The following is a 25,819-nucleotide window of genomic DNA, read 5'->3' as shown; positions in this document are numbered from 1 at the left end:
TCCTATAGGCCTGTTTTAAAAAAATGCAAGTGAGGATAAACAAAAGGAACAAGTGAAAAAAAAGAGTCAATAACCTTGGACACAAAAAAATATTTTTAATTAATTTGTTAACAGGTCAGTCACAGTCGTATATCTACATATTAAAATCCAAAATACCCTACCAGTCCTCTTTTAAAAAGAAAAAAAAAAGCCCAACAATTTTAATCCTAGTCTAGACTGACAACATAGCAGGAATGAGTTTTAGCAACTTCACTTCAGCTTTCTTCTGAGTCTCTGGGATGTTCATTGATTATCTTTTGTAACGCGTGCACACGTCACTCAGATGCCCCCGCCCACCCCATCCTACCGACCACGCCCCCTCCCGCGATATGAAAAACATCAGAGCAGAGGCAGGACTGAAGTTAACACGGTCTCCGCTGTCAGTGCAACACTGGACTTTCCCTTTCAGGACTACTTTTGAACACTTGAAGCAAAATGAAGCGGGGTCACAATTACAGCTCATCTGACAGCGACCTGGACGACAATGTGGAGGTGGAGAAGGATAGTGGAGACGAAAATGGGTATGTAACTTAATTTTTTTTTTTCTTTATAATCATGATCCACATGTTCTAAGGTTAAACAACTTTATTTTGTGTGCATTTTTAGTTATTGTCTTGCCATTGCTAATTAACTCTAATGGTAAAAAACAACAAAACATCTATTGCTTGTTTACCTTTCAGTCAACTTGATTCCCACGGCTCGATGTCACCGTCCACAACGACACAAGTTCAAGCCAGAAAAAGGCGCAGAGGGGTAAAAAAAAAAAAAAAAAAGAATGATCTCTGCTGTTTATTATAACCTTCTGTTTTCCTGGCAAACATGGGCCTAAATTACTCTGTTTCTATAACCAATTTACAGATTATTGAGAAACGGAGACGTGACAGAATCAATAACAGCCTTTCAGAGTTGAGAAGATTGGTGCCAAGTGCCTTTGAGAAACAGGTTAGTTACTTTCATCCTCTTCTTATCGAGAGCCCAAGATTTGCCTTTCATGTTTTTTTTTTCTCCATATCGACCCCAGATGTGAAATATCTATGTGACAATATCCTTTCTTTTGCGATTCCTTTACAGGGATCAGCTAAATTGGAAAAAGCAGAAATTTTGCAAATGACTGTGGACCATTTGAAGTTGCTTCATGCGTCTGGTGGCAAAGGTAAAACAGACTTGTTTTGGGCCAAAATAAGTCTACAAATTAATGTTTTCATTCTTAAAACAATAAGAAAATAAAGAAATGTATTCTGTGTCTTAGTTGCTGTCTTGTCCTCTTCTCCTCTCAGGTTTCTTTGAGGCTCACTCTCTTGCAAAGGATTACCGCAGCCTTGGCTTCAGGGAGTGTCTGGCAGAGACAGCTCGCTTCCTGAGCATCATAGAGAGTCGGGAGAACACAGACCCCCTCCGTGTACGACTAGTGTCCCACCTCAGTAACTACGCCTCTCAGAGGGAGGTGCACACTGGACTCGAACACTTGGCCTGGGGCTCTGCTTATGGGATCGCCCCTGCCCACCTCCCACACCCCCTCCTCCTTCAACGCCCACAGGCCAGGACACCTGCATCTAGAGGCAACAGTAGTCCACCCTCCTCCTCCTCTCTTTCCTCTACATCCTCCTCCACTGCCACTGAGGCATCTGGGACATCCAGACTCAGTGTCTTGCCCGCCACAGAGTCCCTCAGGGTGCCTCCAAACGGCTCCATGCATCTAAGTCTGACCGTGCCAACATCCAAGCTCTCACCACCGCTCCTTTCGTCCCTCTCCTCGCTGTCGGCCTTCCCCCTCTCCTTCGGTGCCTTCCCTCTGGTCTCTCCGACGGCCCTCAGCACATCAAGCCCCTCCTCCACCGTGACGAAGCCTTACAGGCCATGGGGGACAGAAATTGGGGCCTTTTAAGCTGACAACTGGATTGAAGGGGACAGCTGAGCTGTGCCAGGCAGGACAACCTGCTTCACCTTTAGGCCTTTATGAAACACAGGGGAACAAAACAACTGATTTTATGTTATTATGTATAAAGGATAAGGATGTGGGTTCCTCTCAGCGTGCCATTGCCCTTATAAAGAAAATTAGTTTTCATTGAATATTGTTATTCATTCAAATGTTTAGTTAATTTAGTTAACATGCACTGTCTCCAGGTTGAGAACTGATATATGAATGATGGGCCATGAATAGATTTATTGTAAACACAAATGTAAAGGTCATATTTCTAAGACCACTTATGGTCACTTATAAATGCCATTGTGGTAGAACTAACCTCCGGTGAATGTGAAGCTTTCTTTCTTGTATCAATTTGTAATATTTTTGTAACAATAAATTAAAGTAAAAAATTTCATTAAAAGAATTTGCTCATTTAACTCTAAACATTTTTATTTTAAGTGTGTGTATGCTGATTTTTTTTCATGACATTCCTAAATTACTTGTTGGAAAATGTCTGCGGTAATCCTTTTTAGGTTATTACCCGGGCCTTATTATGAGGTAATAAGGCCCGGGTTATTGACTGAAAGGCAATTCCTTTACAATGTGCCAGATAAGTAACCAAATCTGAGAGCATTGTTGCCTTATGAATACCCAGGAAATCATTAAGAGCCAGAGGAAATCCTTTACAATGTTGCCCTGACCTCACCAGCCCGGGTTAGTCTGAAACGGAGACAATAGTGTGAACAGGATAAGGACATTTGGGGAAAACGGTTAAAAAAGTAACAACAGACAGCTGGACCAATAAACTATTGTCTATGGTGTTTTTTTTTCTGCTTTAGTCTATGTGACATAATATTAAGGGCTTCACTGTTTAAATTACTTTTTTTCCCATCTTTTCAAGATTAGGCTTCAGGGGGAGATAATCACTCCCTGTGATTTGCTTCCTGAGGGCTCAATGCTTTTTAATAATATATTATCTATATTGTCCTTTAAGTGCTGATGAATGACACAAACCTTGTTCCCTTTAAATAAGGACGTGATTGAAAATTTTAAATCAACATTTTTCCAAATAAATGATTATCCTTAAATGATCCACATTGTTTACCTCTTTGTATTTATTGTTTTATTTTACAGATCAGTATTTGGTACAATGTGAACTTATGCTCTTCTTTTGGATTGGTTTCTAAACGATAATACACAATCTGATACTGCCACCTAGTGGATAAACTTTGTCATACAGATAGTTTATACGGTATGTAAATACAAATGTATTTAACCCTTTAAGAGAAAGCCTGTGCGTTTTGGATTAGCCAAATTTTGGGTTAGGGTTAGGGTTCGGGATGTTTTAAATGAGGTGTTTGCACATCCAACTAGCTCATGAAGTAGGTGCATAGCACATAAAACTGTTACATTTGTGTTTTGATGTTTCACCTTCATACGTGGATATTGTGATGAGTGACTCTGCAAATTTAACCTTAGATCTTCTGACATTGGCCTCCTGGCTGTCCCTTGCTCACGGCTCAAAGGTTATCGTGCTTTTCAGTCAAAGCCCCTAAGTTGTGGAACAGCCTTCACCCTTCCATCAAGTCTGCCCCCCTCTGTTGACTCTTTTAAGTCCAGCCTTATCCATATTTTTTACATGTTAGCATTTCAGCCATCCGGTCCTGAATAGGCAGTTTCTATCATGTTTTATTTATTGCTTTATTCTTATTTCTTTATTCTTTTAATTATTGTAAACTCCTGTATATTGTTTCTTTAATGCACTGTACAGCACTTTGGTCAGCTGCTGCTGTTTTTAAATGTGCTTTATAGATAAATGTGACTTCACTAGACATGTTACTGCTGATTGAGAGACACTTCTAATTCGAGTAAATGTCCCACACAGTAGGCAGAGCATTTTCTTCTTCAGATCATGGTGGTGAAATTGTTTGTGAAACCCAAATGGATAATCAAAGGGTAAAGAGAAAATGAATGAAAAATAAACGAGGAGAGGACTATGATTCTCAGGATGTGTAGATAACTGGTTCTTTTATTTGCAGTTTACATTTTTCCCTCCACTTTTAGCACAGAAAAGTATTAGATGGTGCATGCCATATGTTCACAGAATCCCAAACCTTTATTCAGCAAAGCTTTCACAGAGAAATATATGAAGGGAGAAACACAAGCAGCAGAGGATGCAGGCAGATATCAGTGATACTGGATTTTAAAAAGAGGCTAGTTTAGTGTGCTGAATGTAAAGCATCCTGCATCCATTCTCCATCTCATCCCTTAGAGAGAGCAGAGGCTAGTTGAAGCCTGGTTGTAAATCCTCATTCACACACACCCAAGCAGACATAAGTCATGTTCGCACTACCAATATCAATTGTGGGAGCAACAGCAGGTACCAGTATGATGTCATAACATTCAAGAGATTAATCCCCAAATACTGTGTAGAGCTGGAGATCTGGCTAAAGATCCATCCATTGAGAAATTAAGTAGTCAGGGTAAAAGGGAATCTGCAGGTGTAGAAAGTTGCTCCCATTGGCCAAAGACATTCTTAATAGTAACAATAAAGCACCTATCAAGTTCATAAGCTCATAAGAGGAAGTGGACACTTTATGAAACGGTGTGATTTTGGCGTATTGTTTAGTTCCAAGCGTGCGTGTTGAAAAAGAGTATGTGTGCATGAGTGAGGAAGATACAGATGGGATACATTGCTATCTTGAGAAGTCTGTAGTCTAGGTTTACACCAATCGTCAATCCTCACAAAGACACAGAAACATCATCATCATCATCATCATCATCATCATCATAACATCATCAGGAGCACTGCAAAAAATGTCAGTCTACAGCCAACTCACAACACCAAGTTTTCACACAAAAAAATGGTTGTAGAGTCAAAATTTCAAGAACTGAAACATTTATCAATCACAAACAAAATGTTTGAAATCATACAGAGCAGTACCAGTATAGTACGTACTTCACCTACCATCATAGAGAGAGAGAGAGAAGAGATAGATAGATAGAGAGAGAGAGATAGATAGATAGATAGATAGATAGATAGATAGATAGATTTTAAGAAAACAGTATTTACAAAAGAAAAGCCATATAGTTTTCTCTAAAATGATCAAATCCATTCAACTCACAAGATAAGTGTAATTGATGCTTGTATCCACTGATAATACTGATAGTAGTGTGTACTGGTGGTGTGGTGTGTTGTGATGTGATGGTGAGGTCCTCGAACCTCTGGGCAGCCAGGGTTGGGTGTCCATTCTGAGGAGGGTGAGGGCGGGGCAAGGTGAGGGGCGGGGCTTGTCGGAGGGACTTGATGGACCATGGAAGTCAGGGCTTGTGAGAGGCTCATGCTGTCAGCTCTTCCCTCAGCTCTTTGTTCTTGCGCACCACAGCTGCATGTCTCTCCTATAAAAATACAAAAAAACAGAGTGAGAATAACAACTCGGGTCGACTTCCTTTGTTTTTCTTTGCAACAGCTGAGATGTCTGCGTTTCTTACCTTCTCCTGTAGACGCTCAATCATGGCTGCCAGAAGGGCGTCGCGGTTCTCCTTGATCTGGTCCATCTTCATCTGCAGTCTCTCTTCGGCCATCTTGCTGAAGTTACTGTTCTCCTCCATGGCCTTTAGCAACACGTCCCTCTCATGCTCTCGCTTCTCTGCCAAAACCCTCAGCACCTGGGCCTCCTGGTACTGAAAACACAAAGTAATACACACAAAGGGAGTTTTTTTTTTTCAATTTTTGGCATCCAAAAAGTAATTTTTAGCTACTGTATATTTCTTCTACCCAAAGCCATTTAAACAGATCAAATCCTCACCTTCCTTCGATCTTCGGCTGCCTCCAGTTTCTTCTCAATGTCCTCCAAGGAGATGTCCCTCTTGGGTGGTGAGGGGAGGTTGTGGGCCACGTCTGATACCGGAGACGGAGGCTTGAGAATCACCTCAAAGGCCTGGCCAGAGGCCCGCTTGTTTATAGGCTTCACCTCCATGTCTGTAAATCAGAATGTAATGAAGAGAACATTAATAAAATCAATGCCCAATAACACCACATCAAATAATATGTCATTATTGCTTATGCTTGAATTTGCAAGGCAGTTAAACATCCATAGAGGAGGACAATTTCTTTGATCTGAAATATCAATGTTTGAGTTGATCCATACCTTCAAACTCACGCACAAGCTTTTTTTGTGACTCTGGGTAGAAGCAGGAGCAGATGAGGGAGAGGACGGACAGCTCCTTCATCTTCTCTTTATACGCTGTTGGATGATACACATACCATAGAATTATCACAAACATACTTAAGAGATTGCCAAATTAAGATGTTTAGGAAAGAGAAAATTATCATTGAAATAATAACAATACGTTTTCTACTGTGTTAATGATCTGTTTAATGCCTGAAGTGTACATAAGTGCCCTTTGATTAATAATTCATAGGCTGAATGTATTCTGTAAGTGTACTAAAATCATTTCCCCTTATGGCCAGTTATATAGTAAGACAGTGGTGACTTATTTCAATAAATGATTGAATTGCCTTGTGTATAATAAAGCCCATTGAAATCTGAGAAAGATGAGTGAAATGGTAGAGACACGTGTGTCATGATGATGAATTTCAACTTTACTCCTTACTGCTTGTCCTGTGTCATGATCCCCTACAATTAAAATAATTTATATCTATCTTTCTTACCACTAACCTGCTGTTGAGAGTTGAAGTCATAGCCATCAAAAACAGATGATTAATGATCTCGACTTCACACTTGATCTGAAGTAGGTTGTTTTTTTACTTCTGCCTTGTCCCTTGCGGACTATTTTTAATTTCACCTGCAACATTCTGTCACTTTTTCTGTGCTTGCCTTTTCTGTGTTTGACAAAGTGCCCACCTTGCTGCTCATGGAGAGAACCACAGATTGTCAGTGCTGCAAAGGCCAGTCTGTGAAGCGGCCCCTTGCTGCAAGGCTGGCCTGCCTCCACCCTGCCGTGCACCTGTCTCCTCTGCTACGTCTCTGCTAACACCATGTCATAATAAAACCTGTCTGAACACCTCGGTGTATTATAAAAGGTGTCAAACAAATGGCCTATATTAAGAAACCATTAATGCTTTTGAAACAGAGGCTACATAAACCCTTAAAAAGCAAATATGTTAATGCTTGGCCTACACCTATAACTGTCCATCAGAAAAGATGACCAGCGCAGACTAGAATCACTGCTAAGTCCTAGATCTTATTGTCTGGTTTTAAACTGTATATTCCATCTTACATCAGTAATGTATTATGGAATAAAAGGCAGCACATCTTTCACAGCTGATGATTCATCTTGAGAGAGAAATAAAGAAAGCTGCAGACATGAATAGCAGGACCAATCATAATTAAATAAACAGAACAAACAATAACCTTCAGGAGACGTTCAGGGCACTAAAACACGTTTTTAAATTAAACAGGTACAGCTGTTGGGGTTTAATTACAGCAAAAAAGTTAGACTGATGAAGCCCTTTCTGCTTGTCTGTCGGCTAAAATGTGAGCAGCCCAGCATCTTGGGTGGGGTCCGTCTGCATTATGCTGCATGTTGGAGCCGTTGTAGCATGAAGCGCAGGTGCGGCGTTGTAAATAAAGCTGTCTGCTACCGATCCAGATGGACTCATTTTTCAATGTTGCACAATAAAAGATCGATACAAATTAGGACTGATACAATGACATAGATGAGGATGATGATAGAGGCTTTAAAGTAACCTAATGACCGAGGATGGTTGGCTTGCGTTATCAGAGTCTCGTGCTGAGACAAAAGGCCCACAGTGTGGTAGAAATGTGAAGGTGAGTGGTCGCTTTCTCTTGAACATAATCATTTCAAAAACATTTTTTTTTTTTTTTTAGTGCAGGCTTTACAGGATCACGACCACCAGCCGGTAGACAAATATCAAGTCCGACATACAGAAAAGATGCATCCGTCATAATCAATCAATCCTTACACCCACTTTTTCTAAACCATCCATCCTTACATACATCCCTGCATCTGATAACATGACCAGTCTGAAGGTGCTTACCGGTTGCTGTTTTAGCCATGGCTGATGTGACTTTTCTCCGCAGAGGATGCTGTGGCTCTCTTCAGGTGATCGGTGATGCTGCTTAAGGCACTGAGTCAGCGAACAGACCGGGGTAGGATCGGATGGCAGACAGGAGGTGGGCACGAGCGGGAGCGCGCATGCAGACCCTCCCCTCTGTCCTCTGGTCCTCAGTCGCGTGGAGCGTTTTTTTTATTAGCACTCAGGCTATGATCATGTAGCCAACCTAAAAGCACAGACAGTCAATTAAGTGTAAGACTATTGCGCAAGACCAATAAGCACATCGTTCTTTATCTTTATATTGTTTTGTAGAGTAGGCCCATATTTGAAAAGTAGCCTATGGCAAATGCTGTATTTGGCATTATTTTCATTTAGTCATTTTTAATCATTGAACAATGTAGGCCTATTCATATCTGATAATGCAATCTTAAAGTACCAAAGAAAATACAATTTCACGGTTTTAATCCAGCGTTAAATATTCATTTATCTGCTAAATATATATCAATAAAGAATAATCTGAGTATTTTTACATCAAAATAACAATATTTTCTCTTCCTGTCAAACTTTGCAAATGTCTGATGACTCATTCTGCACTAACCTCGTTCACTAATTGTTGACCAATTAAAAGCTTTGTTGAAGCTAATGATCAAATCAAATTGCATGTCCCGCCTTCTACCTCCTGATTGGTAACTGACACCACAGTTAAATACTGTAATATTTAATTTCCATTTTGTGGGGAAATAATAAATAGTTCATACTCATCCAACACACTATATCTTCAACTGTCAGCAACGACGCTTAACAGATGCATCATTTCACGTCAGTGCTATCTTACAGAGTGGAAGTGTGGAACAGGGATGGTGGGGTAAGATCTGTAATATTTACAGTCTATGGGTAAGATGAGCCAGCGGATGATTTGTCACGCCCTGGCTGTCCCATCATTTCTTTAAGGCCTTGATAGATTGAAGAGAAAGTCATTGGAGAATCATTGAGTAGGCTATGAATTCTTGTGAATCATTTAGCTAGCTAAAGTTAGCCAAAATTGCTAAACTAAACCCACATTTTTTGCTAAGGGGCAAGTATGCCAATGCGGTGGGGTGAATTGAACCAGTTTTTCAATGTACACCATCATAAGGCACTTGTTAAGTATTTGAAGCCCAAAATTGTATCTTTAGCAGGTCTTTAAAACAACTAGCGGTAATTACCGTCACAATCTTAATTAAAAGGCTAATTTAACTCTGAAACATCAATACAACTGAGAAAAGATTTACTTGAATAAAAGTCCAAATTTATTTAAAAAAAATAAACACTCTCTCTCTTCGGTACATCACTAACTGCCAAATTTCCTCTTCCCCAAAATAACTTTGTATCTCATTGGATATTTTGGCGAAACCAATCTAAATTCTCTAAATCTATACTGGTTTATTGTTTTAAAGTATAAATTATTCAAAGAGATTGACATACACTGGCTGATAAAGACTGAAGTTAAATGATCACAATGAACTCACGCTTTGGGGGAAATACTCAACATTTATCAGCTAACATTATGTTTCAAAGAGGTCATCGTCATCTTGTTATTTGAATCTATTTCAAACTAATGAGCAAGCAAATAAAAGAGTCAACCTGACTGGATAGAGCTTTATTAGAGATAGGACATTCTTGATGTTTTTCTCATTGTCAACGACGGTTTGTTGAAATTTTCGTCACTAAATGAAACTTTTAAAACATTACAAAAACCAGACTTAACATGCTTTCTGCATAGAGGAATATTTCAGATGATACATATTTTTAAGGTTCAACAACAACACTCACTATCATTGGGACCTTTCAATATTATAAAACAAGGAACATTCAATCGATACATCACAGTTTAAAGCAAAGACTTAACAAAGGTCAAGAAGTGGTCAAGTGTTATGGTCAAGGTACTTAAGATGTTAAATAGATTACAGGCAGCATTTATTGAGACAGCTACTTACAGAATATTATATGCTCAGATACAAAAGTGAAAGGTTGTGCATGCTGGTGTACTAAACTTAAGAGGTATGGAATGATAAAGAGAGGTTAGTTTATCGTGTGAAGAACTATAAAGTGATTGTTTCACGTATATCAAAGGTGTGATGGAAAAATTTTGAAAGCTGAATTATTGCATTGCACCAAGTATTCAGTATTTCACAAGTTTCAATGTGAGATACATCACTGATCGTCTGGTGTATTCTTGTGTGTAAATGTTGCACTTATCTACGTGCGGCTTTGGCCTTCAGCTGCTTCTTAATGTAGCAGCTGACTAGTACTTGTGGACGGTGTTGGTAATCGTGAAGAACTTCGCTAGAGCTGCTCAGCTGATCCCCCTTCAGACGATCCAGTAGTGTCACACAAACCACAGCAGCTGTGCACAAGAAGAAATTAGCATCAGAAACTCAACGTGCGGGTTTTGTGGAAAAAAAATGTCTAAGTCATAACATAAAACAGAGGATGTTTTTCTCACCTCGTAGACCGCTCAGCTTGCACATAGCAGCAAAAACTGAAGACTCCATTTCAATATTGCAGACCCCTGCTTCATTGGCTCTGTTAAGGAAGTCCTGCTTATCCGTCTCAGTATAGGAGCAGAACGCACCATCCAAACGGGCTTGTCCTGGTGGATTGAACAAATGTGGAAACAATTACAGAAAGAATGCAAATACACATTACAACCAAACCCATGTACATGTTGCTGATCAATGTGTAAAAAAACATCAATGTATCAAATAGCACACCTTCATAGAAATCCAGGGTGCACATTGTGTTGCCTATCACTGTCTCAAACTGGTTCAGCTCTTTGCTGCACTGTAACAGCTCTTCAGCTAGGCTCTGGTCCAGATCTGTGTTACGCACCACCGTCTTCCCCAGGATCACCTGCTCAAACTTGGGCAGGAAGGTGGCATCAACAGACTGCTTGGTGACAACGACAGTGCCAGGCTCGAGCCCTGAAAAACAAAAATGGCAGCTGAGAGTTAAAAGAATCACTCCTACACAAAGAACAAAAGTCGAATTCATATATGACATAAACATTATTATTTACAGATCATATCATGTTGATTTTCTAATCAAATGCATTGAAAGTCATTCTTAAAGGAGCAATGTGTAACTCTGACACGTAGTGTTTAAAATTGGTACTGCAGTCTGTATTTTAAACACTGGAGAGAGCTGTCTCCCCCTGTCCCCTTCTCGCTAGGGTTGATGTGCACGTGGGCAATGAAGCTTCAGTGTTTAGCTAGCCCTGCATCAGTCCTGAAACCTTTTCTACATTCTAACCTCTCTCCATTTTTTAAAAGCATCTCCAATATGTATCCTAGTTTTACCACGTTTCTGGTCGTGGAGCGTTTAAAAAAGGACGTTGTATTTTAACCACTTTGCTTGCCTACTTCCATGTTACTTCCTGTAATACCTGTTGGTTTTGCTGTTTGCCTGGCAAACCAAGAAGTAATCCAAGATGGCTGGGTGGGTTAAACAAAATTCCCTTTTTAATGTTGAAAAAGAAGAAGTGCCATCAGTGATCAATAAAAACTACAAAGATAAGGATGACAGTGCTCAAAAACTCAACGACCTTGGGTTCCCTCTTGTGTAAAAAAAAAAGGTAAACTAATAGTATTTTGTTCCAGAGCAGCCAATCACAGTTAGGCAATTACTTGTGAGTGAGTTTACTCTGAGTTTAGTCAAATGCATGCTGAATGGCACACCAGCAGCAAGGGAGCTTGGTCTGTAAGGTAAGAAAAGTTCAAAGTTTAATGATGTTACAGTTAGTTAAACATTGCTCACTTATTCTTCATTTCCCTGATCTGGCTCATAAAGTGGTGGAATCCTCACTGGATGTCATATCTGATACAATCTCATGGAAGGACTTTTACCCACACCTGACTTAAGGTGTGGTCAGGTGAAGAAATTCCTTTTAAATCTGTTCATTTAACTCATTAAAAGAATCCCAAGAGAATCTGCATCCAGGGAGTTTGAGCAGTATTTTTTGGTTTGATAATGAATCAGATGAATGATCAACAGATGAACATCACAGAGCACCAAGGTAAACAAAAACAAAATAACATATTTACAAATAATAAGCTCACCTATTCCGCCTGATGTCCCAATGCGAATAATGGTCACATCTGTGCAATGTGAGTGATGGAGGAGCTTTATAAGCTCATGCAACATTATGGCGATGGATGGGATTCCCATCCCATGCTGCAAAATAAAACACAGACATGTCACATACATCTGTTTTATTTTATTTTTTTTAAACAACTTACAAGGGCTACTTGTATAAGCAGTACAGCAATTGTTGAAAAATAAGCATTTTGTTCATACATACACTGACAGAGAGCACAGGGCCAACTTTGTACATAGCGTATCGGTCTGTTCCAGCACATATATTGGGGTACTCAGATTTGGGGTCCTCCATTTTGAGCTCAGCAGCAATGTACTTAATGAATGACATCATTCTCCAAGGACTGCCCCCAACACACACAAACTGAAAGAATGAAAAACATGTCAAATTGACACCTAAAGTTAATGAGTCACATGATAATGATTAGGAGATTATGTTTTATTAATGAATGACGAAGTTGTCAAAAAGACATTACTTTGACATCACCAAACATAGCAGGTAGATTGTGTGTTCCAGTTCCTAAACTGAAGTGGTACAAGATGTCATCTTTCAGTGAATCCAGGTGGGGGTTGTGCACACAAACGGGGCTTAGGGGTAAAAAAAAAGAATCAGAAGTGTCAGTCTTATCCTGATATCCATACTGTACAGCCATGTCTTGACGTTTCTCATTTACTCTGTTTTATCTAGCTTTAATCGTTGAGTAATAAGATTTGGGGCTTTTGACTTGAGTGTATTTGCATCAACATCCAAGAAGGGTGGGGTATTCATTTGTGATGCACCCAGTGATTCAAAATTAGTTTTGAAAAGCCATTGATTGATTGACCACGATATATTAAATGTTTTCATCCGTACTACTTTCATGCTGAAAAGTGTTGCAAACATAACGCATTAATAAGGAAGTCTGTGTATCCTTCCTGATTATGGTTTAATTTCCTACTTAGTCATTATCTCAGGGCAGCCACACGAAAAGATACGAGGCACAATAATCCAAAAGGCTCCCACATACCTGCCTACTATACATAGCCTATTCAGTTTTCAGTCTATCAGGTTGAAACTATTTCAATCAAAAACAACAACAATATAGTCATCCATGTAATCAACCCTCCATTAAAGTCCTTTCAATCTGTTTGATTAAAGACTGTTTTTCTGGATGTTGGTAGTCAGTCTAAACTATTTGTCCACTGTATACTGAGTAGTTACAATAGATATATTTGCTCATGTTTTAATGTTTAATTAAAAGTGTGTTTACTTTTGTACTTAGAGTGAACAGACCTAGTATCAGTATCGCCACTAATGCCTATTTCTTCTAATGTGCATTGATAACAATAAGGACGTCTGACATGTAAAATGTAGCCTAGTTTAGTTTAGCAAAGGCTACAATAACCTCTGCAGGATCAACATTTGTGTGTGCTTATCACATCCTGAATGTGTTATCATTAAGGTAAAAAAAGACTTCCCCTGTCAGGAAAAAGCCAGTGCCATGATATCCCCCACACACCCAGTAGTTTCCTGATTTAAATGTTTGTTGGGGAGGTTATAGAAAATATTTTAGGCCTACTTCATTACACAAAATAGTTAGGACACAACTGATACTGGACTAGACCTTCTCACCTTTTGCAAGATGCGGTACTCGTGTTGTCCTCCGGATCCATCTTCCTGAAAACAGCTGTGTCCGTCAAAAAACGACCCAATGTCCGAGACCACCTCCAAAATCCGACGAAACCTGAAACGTTACATTTAAAAAAGCACACCTTAAATGAAGAGTTGAAGTGAATTAGCCTTACCTTTGACGTAATTAAGTTGCACATTAAAGACACAATATTTCAAGTTATTAGCATTACAATGAGTCAGAACTTTTATCACACACCGACACTTTGTCGCTCACAGCGCCATCAAACGACAGTTCAATGACTTCCTTCAATTTAAGCCAATATTAAAATTAAAGCAAAAACGCTACATGACAAACGCCGGGCAACATACCTTGAAAATGCTGCTGTTCTCTCCTGGTACTAACAAATCAATTTTACTTTCTGACCATCTCACGTCGACACCGTAACGTGGGGCACGGGCTTCTGTCCACAATGACGCGACGTCAACTTGCGTCACACGCGTAACATCCTACTCCTGTGTTAAAGGCTGCTGTAGTGTAGCCTGCTGTAGCCTGCTGTGCCTCTAGTCACGTACTTGACGTGTGTCAATCTCTCGAGGATATTGCAGGATGTTGTAAAATGTCCTATGACATATGAGTTCTTGTTGCTCAATTGAAAAGTTCGATTTTATTTTTGATGAAAAGTAGCCTACGTTACATAACCTTTCTGAAACGCACCTGACCAACCCAGATTAGTGTTCCTGGAGTTTTATCATATACTATACTCCTGTTAAGTGCAAATTGCTAAAGAACATTCTTTTGAAGGTTGAATGTTTAATATCCTTTTACATATTGGGCTTGATATATGCAAGGATAGGCTTTACTATGTGCCTTCAAATACATATCATTGTGTTAAAGTATTACCAGGTATTTGATATAGGCTAATTCTCAATTTAATATGAGGGGGAAATGCATTGCAATTGCATGGGTTTAATGTAAAAAAAAACCCTGCAAAATGTAGATGCATTTAGGAGGTAATAATTCTTATAGAAGTAGACACTGAGGTTTGTAACCTTTAAAAGTATCCAGTTCACTCAAATGTGTTTTTTAGCTGTAGACTCAATGAATATACTGTGATGAAATTAAACACGTTATTTTTCACAATTCATAAAAATAAAAAAGTACATTTCATTGGTTGAAAATAGCTTAAGGTGCCATCTGTTTAAAATCATCCATGATCTTGCCAGTGGAGACTGGAAAAGAGGATAACTATTAGCTCAAAGAAGCATAAATATGGTGTACAATATTCAGTAATTCCATACATTGTTAATATAATTATCTTAATTGTTGCAGCTTAAAACGTAATGTACATGTCAGAAAGAAAAAGGCAGCACACAACATTGATGATGACAAACTGTCTTTTATAAGGGATGTAAACATGTTTAGTAAGACATGCTGAATCACAATGTGTACAGTATGTTACTCCTGCTAATACTTCTGATGCCAAACATCATTCTGACCCAAATGAAAACATTAGCACCAAAAGTCACCTTCAATATCTTATTTTCAAAGCTTTTTTTTTTAAACAAAATATAAATACTTTACTTCAGCCAAAATTGTACACAGCAAACAATGCAAGCAGTATTCACACTCAAGCTAATAAAGTGGTGTTTTATATTATTAATTTGTGCAACTTCAGTTCAAACTGTTATCAAAATAATAAACATGCAAATAAAAATGTAACAAATTAAATTAAATTCACCAAGAAAAACAAGAAGAAACGATTCAAACTCTCTTTGGCATAGTGAACATCTGTGCAAATTTCTCAAGGTGAGTGAAGCCTCTCCTCCATCCTAAAAACAGAGAAACAAATAGTGAGTCATTTCCCCCCATCCTTCTCATGTTTGTATCTGAATGTAATAAGATACCACAGTTGATTCTACATAGTTAAATGCATTCACATCCATAGTAAAGCATACAGTCAGGATATATACTGAAAGTTTACACACAGAGGAACTGTAGTTTGAAATCAATGTTTAACACCAATATGTGTTTAAATCAATCCTCCTTGCATTCATATCTAAATCTAGAAAGTATTTTTTGCTAACTTACATTTCTTCTTTTCCCCCATTCCTCCTCATGTCATGAAACCTTAGGTGCCCCAGATCCCTCTGTTGACACAGAATAAAAACACAACTCACTCCCAACAGTATGGGTACTATAATATTCTATTATTCTGAACAACTAACTTACTGCCTCAGGTAAGACTATGGGATGCTCAGGAAGGTATTCTGGCTTTCTCCTGGCCTCAGGACAACTCGCCAGACCGATTAAAAAATCCCTGGAGTAAGATATTCTCCCTAAATACATTTAAGTGTTAAAATCAACAAAGGAATTTAAATCACGCAAACCAAAAAATGGGAAAAGGATGTTGTTTCTCTGACAATGCAGGACTCTTCTGCTCAACCAGTAGAGTAAAAACATTCAAATAAATTCACCAGTCTATAGTAAGTGACTTTACAATAGAGGCTGGATGATGAGCAGATATTCCTACATTTAAATGGTGATCAATAAACACCCGGTGTCTTACCTTCTTTTGGTTTGTGCAGGTTGACAATCTTGAAGAACTGCTCTATATCAACATTTGTCTAAAAAGCACAACATCAGTCGATAACTGTGTGAACCAACAATTCAAAAGGCAAATGTTTTTGTAATAAAGCCAAACCTGCAACAATTTTGATTTACAGCGTAAATGATTCACTATAAAAAATGATTTTTCACAATAATAATTCAAGCAGTAATGGTAAAATATAAATTAAAATGCTAAATATGATAAGATACATCCTTCTCTCGCATGTCTTACCTCTCGATTTATTTCTCTGATCAATGCCTGTGCACATGTAGCGGCATTCTTATTGGGCTCTAAAAGAAAAGAAAAATCCCACATCAGAAGGTCATTATACGAGAACAATCATTTCAAATGAATACTGTTAATATGTTTTTTAAATGAAATAATATATTGATTTTAACAGTCTACAGTTATCCACACTTAATGGCAGCAGTATTGTAACGGTCACAGTACATAAATATCTTTGTAGGCTGGAAGAATCATTTACATTTAAGCACCATGTGGAAAATCTCACTGCGTACTTCAGCAGAAACTTGACTTTCTGTTCAGCGGCAGAGCTAACTTCCCTCTTCAATGTAGGGGAAAGTATTGTGGAAGCAGTCTTCATGTCAGTCCTCGATTATGGAGATATTATGTCTCTGCTACCACTCTTATAAGGCCTAGACTCAGTTTATTACTCTTGCTCTTGGATTCAAAACCGTAGACCCCTATAACACTATTTTAATATGTATAACCAAGTGGTTGATCTTCTCTGGCACAGAGGCATGATGAACATGCACCTCTTTATCTATGAATCCCTTATTGGACATTCCCCGTCTCATACTGTATAACATATCTGCTGAACTGAGCCTCCAGACCCTAATAAACTCTCTCTACTGACTGTGGGCACTCTTGTTTCTCTTGGACAAATTAAGAAAATGATCTCAAACCACTTCACCACAGTGTGTGATTGATTTCTGCTGAGAATCATCTCTTTTTGTATCTCGACATCATTGTATATTATTAGGGAAACCTCAATGAATTCCATGGCTTAAATAAAATGTTTGAAATGAATGAATTAAATACTTTGATCCATTCCTGTAAGTTTGACTAACTGCAGAAGACTGCTTACCTATGTCAACATGGATGCGACGCAGAGGCCTGGCAGGCTCCAGATGTTTCTGCAGGACTCGTCTCCTCGATACCTCCATCCTGGCGTCATTGAGAGTCAGACATGTTTTAAAATGACCACACAAGGACTTTTTTTCTAACGTCATACTGTGCTCTTGAAGGGAGACGTCATTCATATTTCAATAGGACATTATTTTTTTTTTACTTCTTTCCAGAAAATACAGCATACTATTAATGGTCCTGTCCGGAAATAAGCAAGATGAAAAAGTAGGATTCTATTAGGATTCAAGGCTTCACTCTTAGATAGACATGAATACATACATGTAAAAACAATTATTGGCTTGATGAAAAGTACCATACGTAATTTTAAAGTGTCGTTAAGTTATTCTGCTTTGATTAACTGTGAAACTACACGGTGTGAAAACTAAACAGTCAGTGAAGAGTTGAGTGGGGTTAGCATCAAAGCTTAGCTAATCAGAAATTCAACAAAACCTTTGAGATTGGCGAACTGAGAAACGACAGGTTGACTGTTCAGCTAACTACCCATCCATTTACCTCCCGTGTACACTTGACAAATGAGAGCTCTTCAGACACGGTTTCAAAACCATCCTTTTTGTGTACAGAAGCAACTTTGGAAGACCGCAGGGGAAAATTGTGTTGCTCTTTGCAAAAATGTTTAAATGGCAGACATTTGTGGCCATGCAGTGCATCATGATAACGACCAGCTGCTACCATACGGTTCTGTTAAATATATAAATATAGCATCACTGCTTCGTTTACAGACAGCACTGTGTCTCCACATCTTATCGTATCAATACAATCAGACAGAAACTGGTAAAAAAAAAAAAAGTTATAAACTTGCTGTCATGTGAAACAGCACAGCGATGCACAAGTACAACGATTTCTGCGTTGAATCAAGCAAATTCAAATAAGAATTGTAACTTTCACAAACAAAGACACTACTCAGAAATTTAGGATTTCCTGACTTGGACTTTGTATTTTTACTAAATAAGTTAAATACACATTTAATTATTCACCTGTGGCTCTACTGAAGTCCCTCGGCGTGGCCTTCTGCCTCTCACCACACCGGCGTCATGAGAGAAGCACATCAGTAACTTCCGGGAAACGACCTCCAACATAAAATGTGTATCATGCAGTTTTCAGGATAAACTGACACTGACAATGCATTTGCGATTGAACACAGCGGTCAGATCACGGAGGGGAAACTCCCCTCAAATCATGACCATTTATGGTTTAAATAACATACTGCAGATTCTTAATATTTGATACCATTCGTCCAACTCTTGAAATGTGTAATTGTAAAATTCTGTTTAGAAATGGTACGCGGAATTGTGTTAACAGTAAATTGTCTAAACATTATCATGACTAATGTGTTAATCACATATTTCCTTCCTGTATATATATATCTTTCAGTGGGGGGCTGTGGATCAAAGCTGTTAAGTTGATAAGGTTACCTGTTCATCTTGTATCCGCAATTGTTCAATCAGCTAAAATCTTAAGATCTGACATTTAAGTGATTCATTTTGAGATGATGTACAGATCTTTAATTTACCACATGTATTTTTAAACAAATATTTTTTTCACCATGGAACTTCCAAGACCTTTGATGATGCATTTTCATCTACAGGAAGAGGGGAGCACAATATTTAAAATGCACATTATATAGACAATTAAAGTGGTCACTCTTTTTGTTGATTTAAGTTCTAAAGCTTCCTCTGGGACTGTTGGGTGTTTATTAGAAAGAAGTAGCTACTGTTAACACTTGACTTAATATGAATTTACTGGTATGACTATGAATACAAAAACACACACGGGTCTCCAATTGTTCTCTTTTAATCATCTGCATTCTAGAAAGATACATCATGAAAATGTCAGCGAGCAGAGTTATTTGCACAAACAAAGATTTGAGAAGTACTTACAATTCAAATTGTGTATTTTTGTATGTAAAAAAAATAACTAACCACAGATGGTACAAAAAAAATAAATGTACATGTACATGATTGGAAGTTAAACAATAATACTTCTATGAGAAAACTAAAACACTCGAATGTCAAAGTAAAATAAGAACTGCATACCAACCTCAGAGAAAAAGGGAAAAAAATATATAGAGAGCCTAATTTTCAGTTTTCATAATCAAAAAAGCCATGCCAGCTTAATCAGAAAAAGGGAGGAAGGGCAATTATTTTCCTTAAATCAACTTGGCCTTTATCAACAGCATAAATGTCAGACTCGCAGTGGTAGGGCATGTAAGTTGACATGAAAAACAATTTCACTTTTACACAAGTAACAGCTGTATTCTTCTTGGACCAATGGATCTTCCACTCAGTTCCTCAACTGCTTTCTGGGCCTCCTGCCGAGTCTCAAACACTGCAGTCGCAGAGCCTTTAGATCTTCCACTTTGCTCATACTGCAGTGAGACAGATCCAGGGATAATCTCATATCCGTAGCAAAAGTCATAGATCTCTTCCCTTCTGATTTGGAACGGCAAGTTAAGTAGCTGTACACAGGTAGGACCATCAACTCTCAAACTCTGCATACCCCGAATGCCACTACCCCTGCCTCGTGAATCATGTGAACCCACTGCAAAGGGCTCATCATTGATTTGAGCCTGTGCATAGCCCATTTGAAGATCGCCATCGTAAGGAATCCTGGAGTCGGAGTACTCGGTGTCACCAGGACAATAGGATGCCATACTGCTCCTGCGCGAGTACTGCTCCTCTCCTGGCAGTGGGTTTTGCATCGTTTTCTCTTGCATCACTGATGGCTCGAAACCCAACTGCTGCATATGAGACCGTGAAACGCATTTCACTAACACTTCCGACCCCCGAAAACTTTGTCCATTTCTGGGTTGAGATGGAGGCCTCTCCTGAAACCTTTCAGAGTTACTAGACGGTCTGTCCCCCATGCCCTGAGATTCCAGAAGGTTTATCATTTTCTCTCTTGAAATTGGGCGGGTATAAACCCAACGGTTTTCAAACAGTCTTTTTTCATTACTTAAGGCATCACAATAATCTCGCAGACTCCTGAACAGCACAAATGTGGATCTGGTTCTTCTCCCATCACTGTCAAGAAGGTGCAGGATCTGGCCATCCTCAAGGTTTGCATTGCAAAAGAGCTTTTTAATGTCTTCTTTTTCCACTGTGTAGGACAGATTATCCACCAAAACGCAGTACTCATCATCAGAAGAAACACTTGGCCTCTTGGTCACAGGTGATTGGGACCTTGCATGATGTTGTGGGTTTCTCTGATGGCGAATCGGTGATCTTTCCCTTACAAAGTTATCCACGTTGCAAGCCAATGACAAGGTACCACCAGCCCAGCACCAATCATCTGCTGTTGTTCGGGAAACCTCCACATACCTTGACTGTATATATTGCCTATCCCTCTTCAGGCCTTCATATGCATCCTGGCTTGTGGCAAATTTGACAATACCTTTCCCGCTCTTTAAACATTTACGATTCTTAAACAATATTATGTCATCGACAACTAGACCACTGAAGAAGTCACGGACTTCCTCTTCAGTCACAGAGAAAGGCATTCCTTTTAGAAACAAAAACAAGTCATCAATACTGCTTGAAGCCACCTGGTGCTGGGGGGGAGGGGTATGATCCGATCTGCTAACTGGTCTCCTGCCAACCTCAGGGTCCATAGATCTTCTGGCACGTCTTGCATTCTCCTCAAGTCTCCTCTTCTGATCTAGCTCTGCACTTTTTGTACTTCTCTCAAGCAGGTTCTGCATTTCTGTTTTACTACTTAGTAGCAATGAAACAGGCGAACCCTTTATGACACCCTGTGACCGTGTCATGGCTCTTCTCGCATCTTCATCTGAAGCAAAGATTATGAAAGCTTCATTCCGCTCCCCGCCAATAATATGCACCCCTCCATCAGGAATTCTGAGGCCAGTGAAGAACTTGCGAATATCCTCTGATCCTGCGTTGGTCCTCAGTCCCTGTAAACGGATGACGACTGCCATACTGGTGCACAAACAACAGCGCCTGCAGACAGAAGGGTGTAAAATAGTATTATTTCCAACACAGATTCTGTCGCTGAGACTCGATTTCCAGGTATTCCATTACAACACCACTGGACTGAACTTGCAATGAGGGATTAAGAACACCATTCCAACCAAAGACGCTTTCAAAAAAACTTTCCGAACAATTAAGTCTGGAATCATTATAACCATTTAATATTTGTTCCAAGCAGGACTTTGTACTTCGTCATACGACATCACCAGTTCATAGATATTTTTGACAGAAAAAATAGAAGCATTGACCAGTACATTAAGAAGTTCAAACATTTACAGTCTGACACTGACTTAATGTTAAACTGACAAGCGAGACAAAATGCACCAGGCAACCAAATATATCCTGTAGTCCAATTTAACAGAACAATTGTCCAATTCAACAGAATCAAAGAAAAAAGCCATATTATATTCAGTTACTACACAGAATATATTTTGAACAACACCACCACAAACCACTTTTTTTAACCATTCATTAATAAGTGCAACTAATGCACTTAAATTTGATAAGAAAGCATTACTTTCTTAAGCAGTTTACAAAGGAGAGTCATTCATACGCTAATTGTTTATAAAACAACTTAGCAGAGCTATGTGTGGAAACCTCTGAAGGCTAATACAGTGACCACCCCAGATTATAACAGTCCACAAAGGCCTCACCAATAGCCACAATCTTATGAAAATTATGTCCTCCCCCTACATTGACTCTGCTCTTGGTTGTTTGGTGGCAAAATGATCCTGAAAAACTCTAACCATTAAAAATGGCCAGTCTTTCAGCGAACAATCATCAGTAACAGTTTGGCCTTTCGCCTCCCTTTGATTAAATTTCTATTTGCCGCTAAATCCACGTCCATCATATTCGGCAGTTTGAATCGCGCCCAATCGCTGAATTGTTACCACTCTTTAACTCACCTGCGTGCTGTCATTGGGGGGAAATGCATCCACTCCCCACCAATAAACATCTCATGTCAACCAAAACAAACCCAAACATTAAAATTAAATTAAAATTACATTAAAAAAAGGCAGAGGACGAACTATTCAAGGCCTTGATTTAAAAAAAAGAAACAGAAATCAAAGATATCTGTATTATCAGGCCATACCATTGCAACACAAAGCCAGCAAATTCATATGACCAAAACAAACTCAATATAACAACAATGAGCACCACAATAATGGTTAAAAAAAAAACCAACAACAACGTCTAGTCATGAAAGGTAGTCGTTGCAGCTTTTAAACAATATATAATCTAGGCCCCTCCTCCTGGGCTCATTGCCACCAGAAGTGCATGCCAATTGCAGGGCTTTAGGGTGTAGGTCTACTGCTTGTAGCTACACTGCAAGCACCCTGAGAATAGGCCTATTACACTTGATGTAATGGAAAATCGGATAATTTAGCAAGCAAGCACAAGCTAACCGCCAGTGTTTGACACCTGCCTGTCCAACAGAAAGCAGGCCAAATCCTCGTCCACGGTTGAAAGCTAAGGTCCTACGGTTCACCCTTGTTTCGTAACAAGCTTCATCCGCTTGGCCTTTTGCCTCCATATGATTATATTTTCTCTTTGCCGCTACGTCCACGTCCATCACAATCGCCAAGTTTGAAACGTGTCCCATTGATGAATCGTAACCATTCCTTGACTCACCTGCGCACTGTCATTGGGAGAAATACATCCACTCCCCACCCAGAAAACATCAAAACACAGGCAGAGGATGGGGTCTCTGCAGACACAGTCAGCACCACACATGTATTGAGGCCCATAACTGCTTGAGCAGCATTTCTTTAATTTAAGTTTATATTCTTTTTTTTTTAGGAAAAAGCTATTGACTATGCCTTCTAAGCAAACAGACATACAACAACATCGAACTAATGCTTTATCAAAAAACCATAATCATTCATTGTAACAGGCATGTAAGTTTAGGACCTTCACAACAAAATCCAAAACAAATGAATAACAATCAGAGAGCTGCAGACCCTCCCCATCAGGCCATGGTGACACATATTCACCTCAGTGAATGCAGTAGTCTGTATCAATAACTCTGAATATCATTTCATGCCCCACAACAACTACATCGTATACCTACTTGTTAGATATGCGATCATTCCTTTAATAAAACGACGGCAGAAACAGTCAACCTTCATCCGACCCGACCTAAATCTCACCAGGACAATTACAGCCACTGCTAATAGTAAAAGTCATCGGACGGTCATGACGGAAGTACATAAAACCAGCCAAGGTTTGTCTAATTTGCGGCATTCAATTACAAATTGTTACTTCCAGGTAAGCGACAAAAGAACACAAATCTAACTTTGAAGGCAAATATAGGCGATGCCGCTTTCAAACAAAGGTACGCAACATGTCGAACACGGACAGCTGTGTGGCCTACAAGGCCTCTGACATTAGCATTAGCTGCTTTCACGTCCAACGCTGACCGGCGACAATGAGCCTGTTTTCTTCATTAAAAGCACGAAATATGGCGACCTGGCATTCAACAAAACTTACACAGGTGATAAGTACACTTTTCTCGAACAAAATAGAGAGTATCAGTAGAATTTAGATCAAGCGTGAATTCATGTAGCTCTTCCCCCGAAATGATTCTGCTTCCGCTGGTAACTTCTTCTTCTTCGTCACTTCTAACGGCGGGCTGGAAGCAATCGTGAAAGGTGTACGGCGCCACCTGCTGCTACGGAGTTTACTTACATTCATAATGTAGCGTCTTTATTTTTTTTGGAAAAGTTAATGTATATTGTTGTACGCTTAAATATTTGGATACTACGCAAATATTTGAATACAACTTTTTTCCTCCTTCCTCCTTACAACCATTTACGACTCTGTTTTTGCACATTTACATTCAATCTTCCATATTTAATCTTCCTATTTAAGACTAGTAATGCTTAGTTAAATCCTGGTTGTATATATTCACATTCTTAGTTTTGATATTTTTAGTACTTATTTACTTTGTATTTAATATTATATTGTGTTTAGATTTGCTAACATTGAGTTTTTTACTCATATTGTGTGTTGGATAACCTGCTGCTGTAACGCCACAATTTCCCAGTTTGGGATCAATAAAGTTATTCTATTCTATTCTATTCTACTAACGAATTGCAATTAACCCTTCATGCATTCTCGAATCCAGTCAGTTTTTTTCAAAAGCTGCTTTATACCTACAAATACAGTTTTAACCCTTTGCCATAAGTCTCAAATGTATTCGATGCAACTCCTTTTCAAGATGTAGGGTTTGCACTTTTAACACATGTGTCCTGACTAAACACTCTGTAACAATATTTCACACTGGTGATTTCAGAGAATGCTACAGCTATCAGATGTCTTCCTTATATCATCATAACACACGGTCATAAAGAACTCAGTGGTAAGCTTCAGCCCATACTTTCCATAAGATCCAATAATGTTATACCATTTAGACCAGGGATGGGCAACTTTGGTCACAGCAAGGGGCCACATTCATTTAATTCTGACTGCCAGGGGGCCAAATTGTAGAATACAAAAACGATTCCAGTCAATTATGTCTCAAATTTAACTCAACATATACCAGTGATCAAATATTATTATGGACATATTTCTGGTTTTCATGATTTCATGGCAGATTTTGTCATGTTTCCAATTAATGTCAAAATTGACCTGAGGGCCACATTGAGGGTTGATGGGGGCCCGCATGTGGCCCCCGGGCCGCCAGTTGCCCACCCCTGATTTAGACGTTCTCCTTGAGTCCCTCAGGCTGTGGCAGGCGGGTAGACACATTTTTCGGGATGAGCTGCCTATACCGTGATGCAAATAGATTTTTTTAAAGACAGTCTAGATACTTTAATTTTCAACTGATTTAAAAATACTTTTTTTTTTTACCTACTGCAATTGCACTTTATAACGACTCCCCTTTAAGTAAGGACAGAAGACATTTAAACTTTTAAACTTTAGCCTGAGCTGCATATATCAAACTGTATATTTGCACACTTGACTGCTTTTTAATAATCTTTATTTATCTATCATACTATGCACTGGCAGAGCTAGTATTTTGTACTGTTATCTATGAGTAACAGCTACTTGGACCTGCACATGGACCATCCATAACACTTTTATCCTGGCTATGTATTGTGGGCTCATGTTTTTTTGCATGAGTGGGATATGTATGTATATATTTGTTATGTGTGTTTGTATGTATCCTGGCTGCTGGAACACATAAATTCCCCTGCTGGGATGAATAAAGTATATCTTATCTGATAATATTTTTTACATGCGAGTCACTAGTTACAGTGAGCTCCAGTGTTCGCGCCAGCTATGAACCCCCTGTCATGTGACGCTGTTGAACACAGTGTG

At 39.0% G+C, this 25,819-nt stretch overlaps 5 protein-coding genes across 5 annotated transcripts; 1 reads left to right on the top strand and 4 right to left on the bottom strand.

The window, feature by feature from the left end:
• Nucleotides 1–383: 383 nt before the first annotated feature.
• On the top strand, nt 384–3,037 carry LOC132983943 (hairy/enhancer-of-split related with YRPW motif protein 1-like). The gene is made up of 5 exons (XM_061050517.1): nt 384–560; nt 720–792; nt 898–981; nt 1,111–1,192; nt 1,317–3,037. The coding sequence occupies exons 1-5, from the start codon at nt 475–477 to the stop codon at nt 1,922–1,924; spliced, it is 933 nt and encodes a 310-aa protein (XP_060906500.1). The 5' UTR covers nt 384–474; the 3' UTR covers nt 1,925–3,037.
• Nucleotides 3,038–3,945: 908 nt separating this feature from the next.
• On the bottom strand, nt 3,946–8,127 carry stmn2a (stathmin 2a). Its single transcript, XM_061050518.1, has 5 exons — nt 7,971–8,127; nt 6,097–6,192; nt 5,755–5,927; nt 5,438–5,629; nt 3,946–5,344 (listed from the first exon to the last, which is right to left on the bottom strand). Exons 1-5 carry the CDS (start codon nt 7,987–7,989, stop codon nt 5,285–5,287), a joined length of 540 nt encoding a protein of 179 aa, XP_060906501.1. The 5' UTR covers nt 7,990–8,127; the 3' UTR covers nt 3,946–5,284.
• A 1,485-nt stretch (nt 8,128–9,612) lies between these two features.
• On the bottom strand, nt 9,613–14,257 carry upp1 (uridine phosphorylase 1). The gene is made up of 8 exons (XM_061050516.1): nt 14,104–14,257; nt 13,735–13,846; nt 12,599–12,710; nt 12,328–12,486; nt 12,086–12,200; nt 10,742–10,951; nt 10,474–10,620; nt 9,613–10,374 (listed from the first exon to the last, which is right to left on the bottom strand). Exons 2-8 carry the CDS (start codon nt 13,773–13,775, stop codon nt 10,223–10,225), a joined length of 936 nt encoding a protein of 311 aa, XP_060906499.1. The 5' UTR covers nt 13,776–13,846; nt 14,104–14,257; the 3' UTR covers nt 9,613–10,222.
• Nucleotides 14,258–15,240: 983 nt separating this feature from the next.
• Nucleotides 15,241–18,629, bottom strand: gra (granulito). The gene is made up of 7 exons (XM_061050515.1): nt 18,488–18,629; nt 17,452–17,531; nt 16,575–16,633; nt 16,302–16,359; nt 15,965–16,071; nt 15,824–15,882; nt 15,241–15,564 (listed from the first exon to the last, which is right to left on the bottom strand). Exons 2-7 carry the CDS (start codon nt 17,528–17,530, stop codon nt 15,537–15,539), a joined length of 390 nt encoding a protein of 129 aa, XP_060906498.1. The 5' UTR covers nt 17,531; nt 18,488–18,629; the 3' UTR covers nt 15,241–15,536.
• Nucleotides 18,630–19,286: 657 nt separating this feature from the next.
• Nucleotides 19,287–24,107, bottom strand: rbm12bb (RNA binding motif protein 12Bb). The gene is made up of 2 exons (XM_061050523.1): nt 23,987–24,107; nt 19,287–21,466 (listed from the first exon to the last, which is right to left on the bottom strand). The coding sequence occupies exon 2, from the start codon at nt 21,442–21,444 to the stop codon at nt 19,747–19,749; it is 1,698 nt and encodes a 565-aa protein (XP_060906506.1). The 5' UTR covers nt 21,445–21,466; nt 23,987–24,107; the 3' UTR covers nt 19,287–19,746.
• Nucleotides 24,108–25,819: the final 1,712 nt, after the last annotated feature.

This window comes from Labrus mixtus, chromosome 11, assembly GCF_963584025.1.
Source record: "Labrus mixtus chromosome 11, fLabMix1.1, whole genome shotgun sequence".
Classification (NCBI taxonomy): Eukaryota; Metazoa; Chordata; class Actinopteri; order Labriformes; family Labridae; genus Labrus; species Labrus mixtus.
This window is presented reverse-complemented; position numbering and strand designations above follow the sequence as displayed.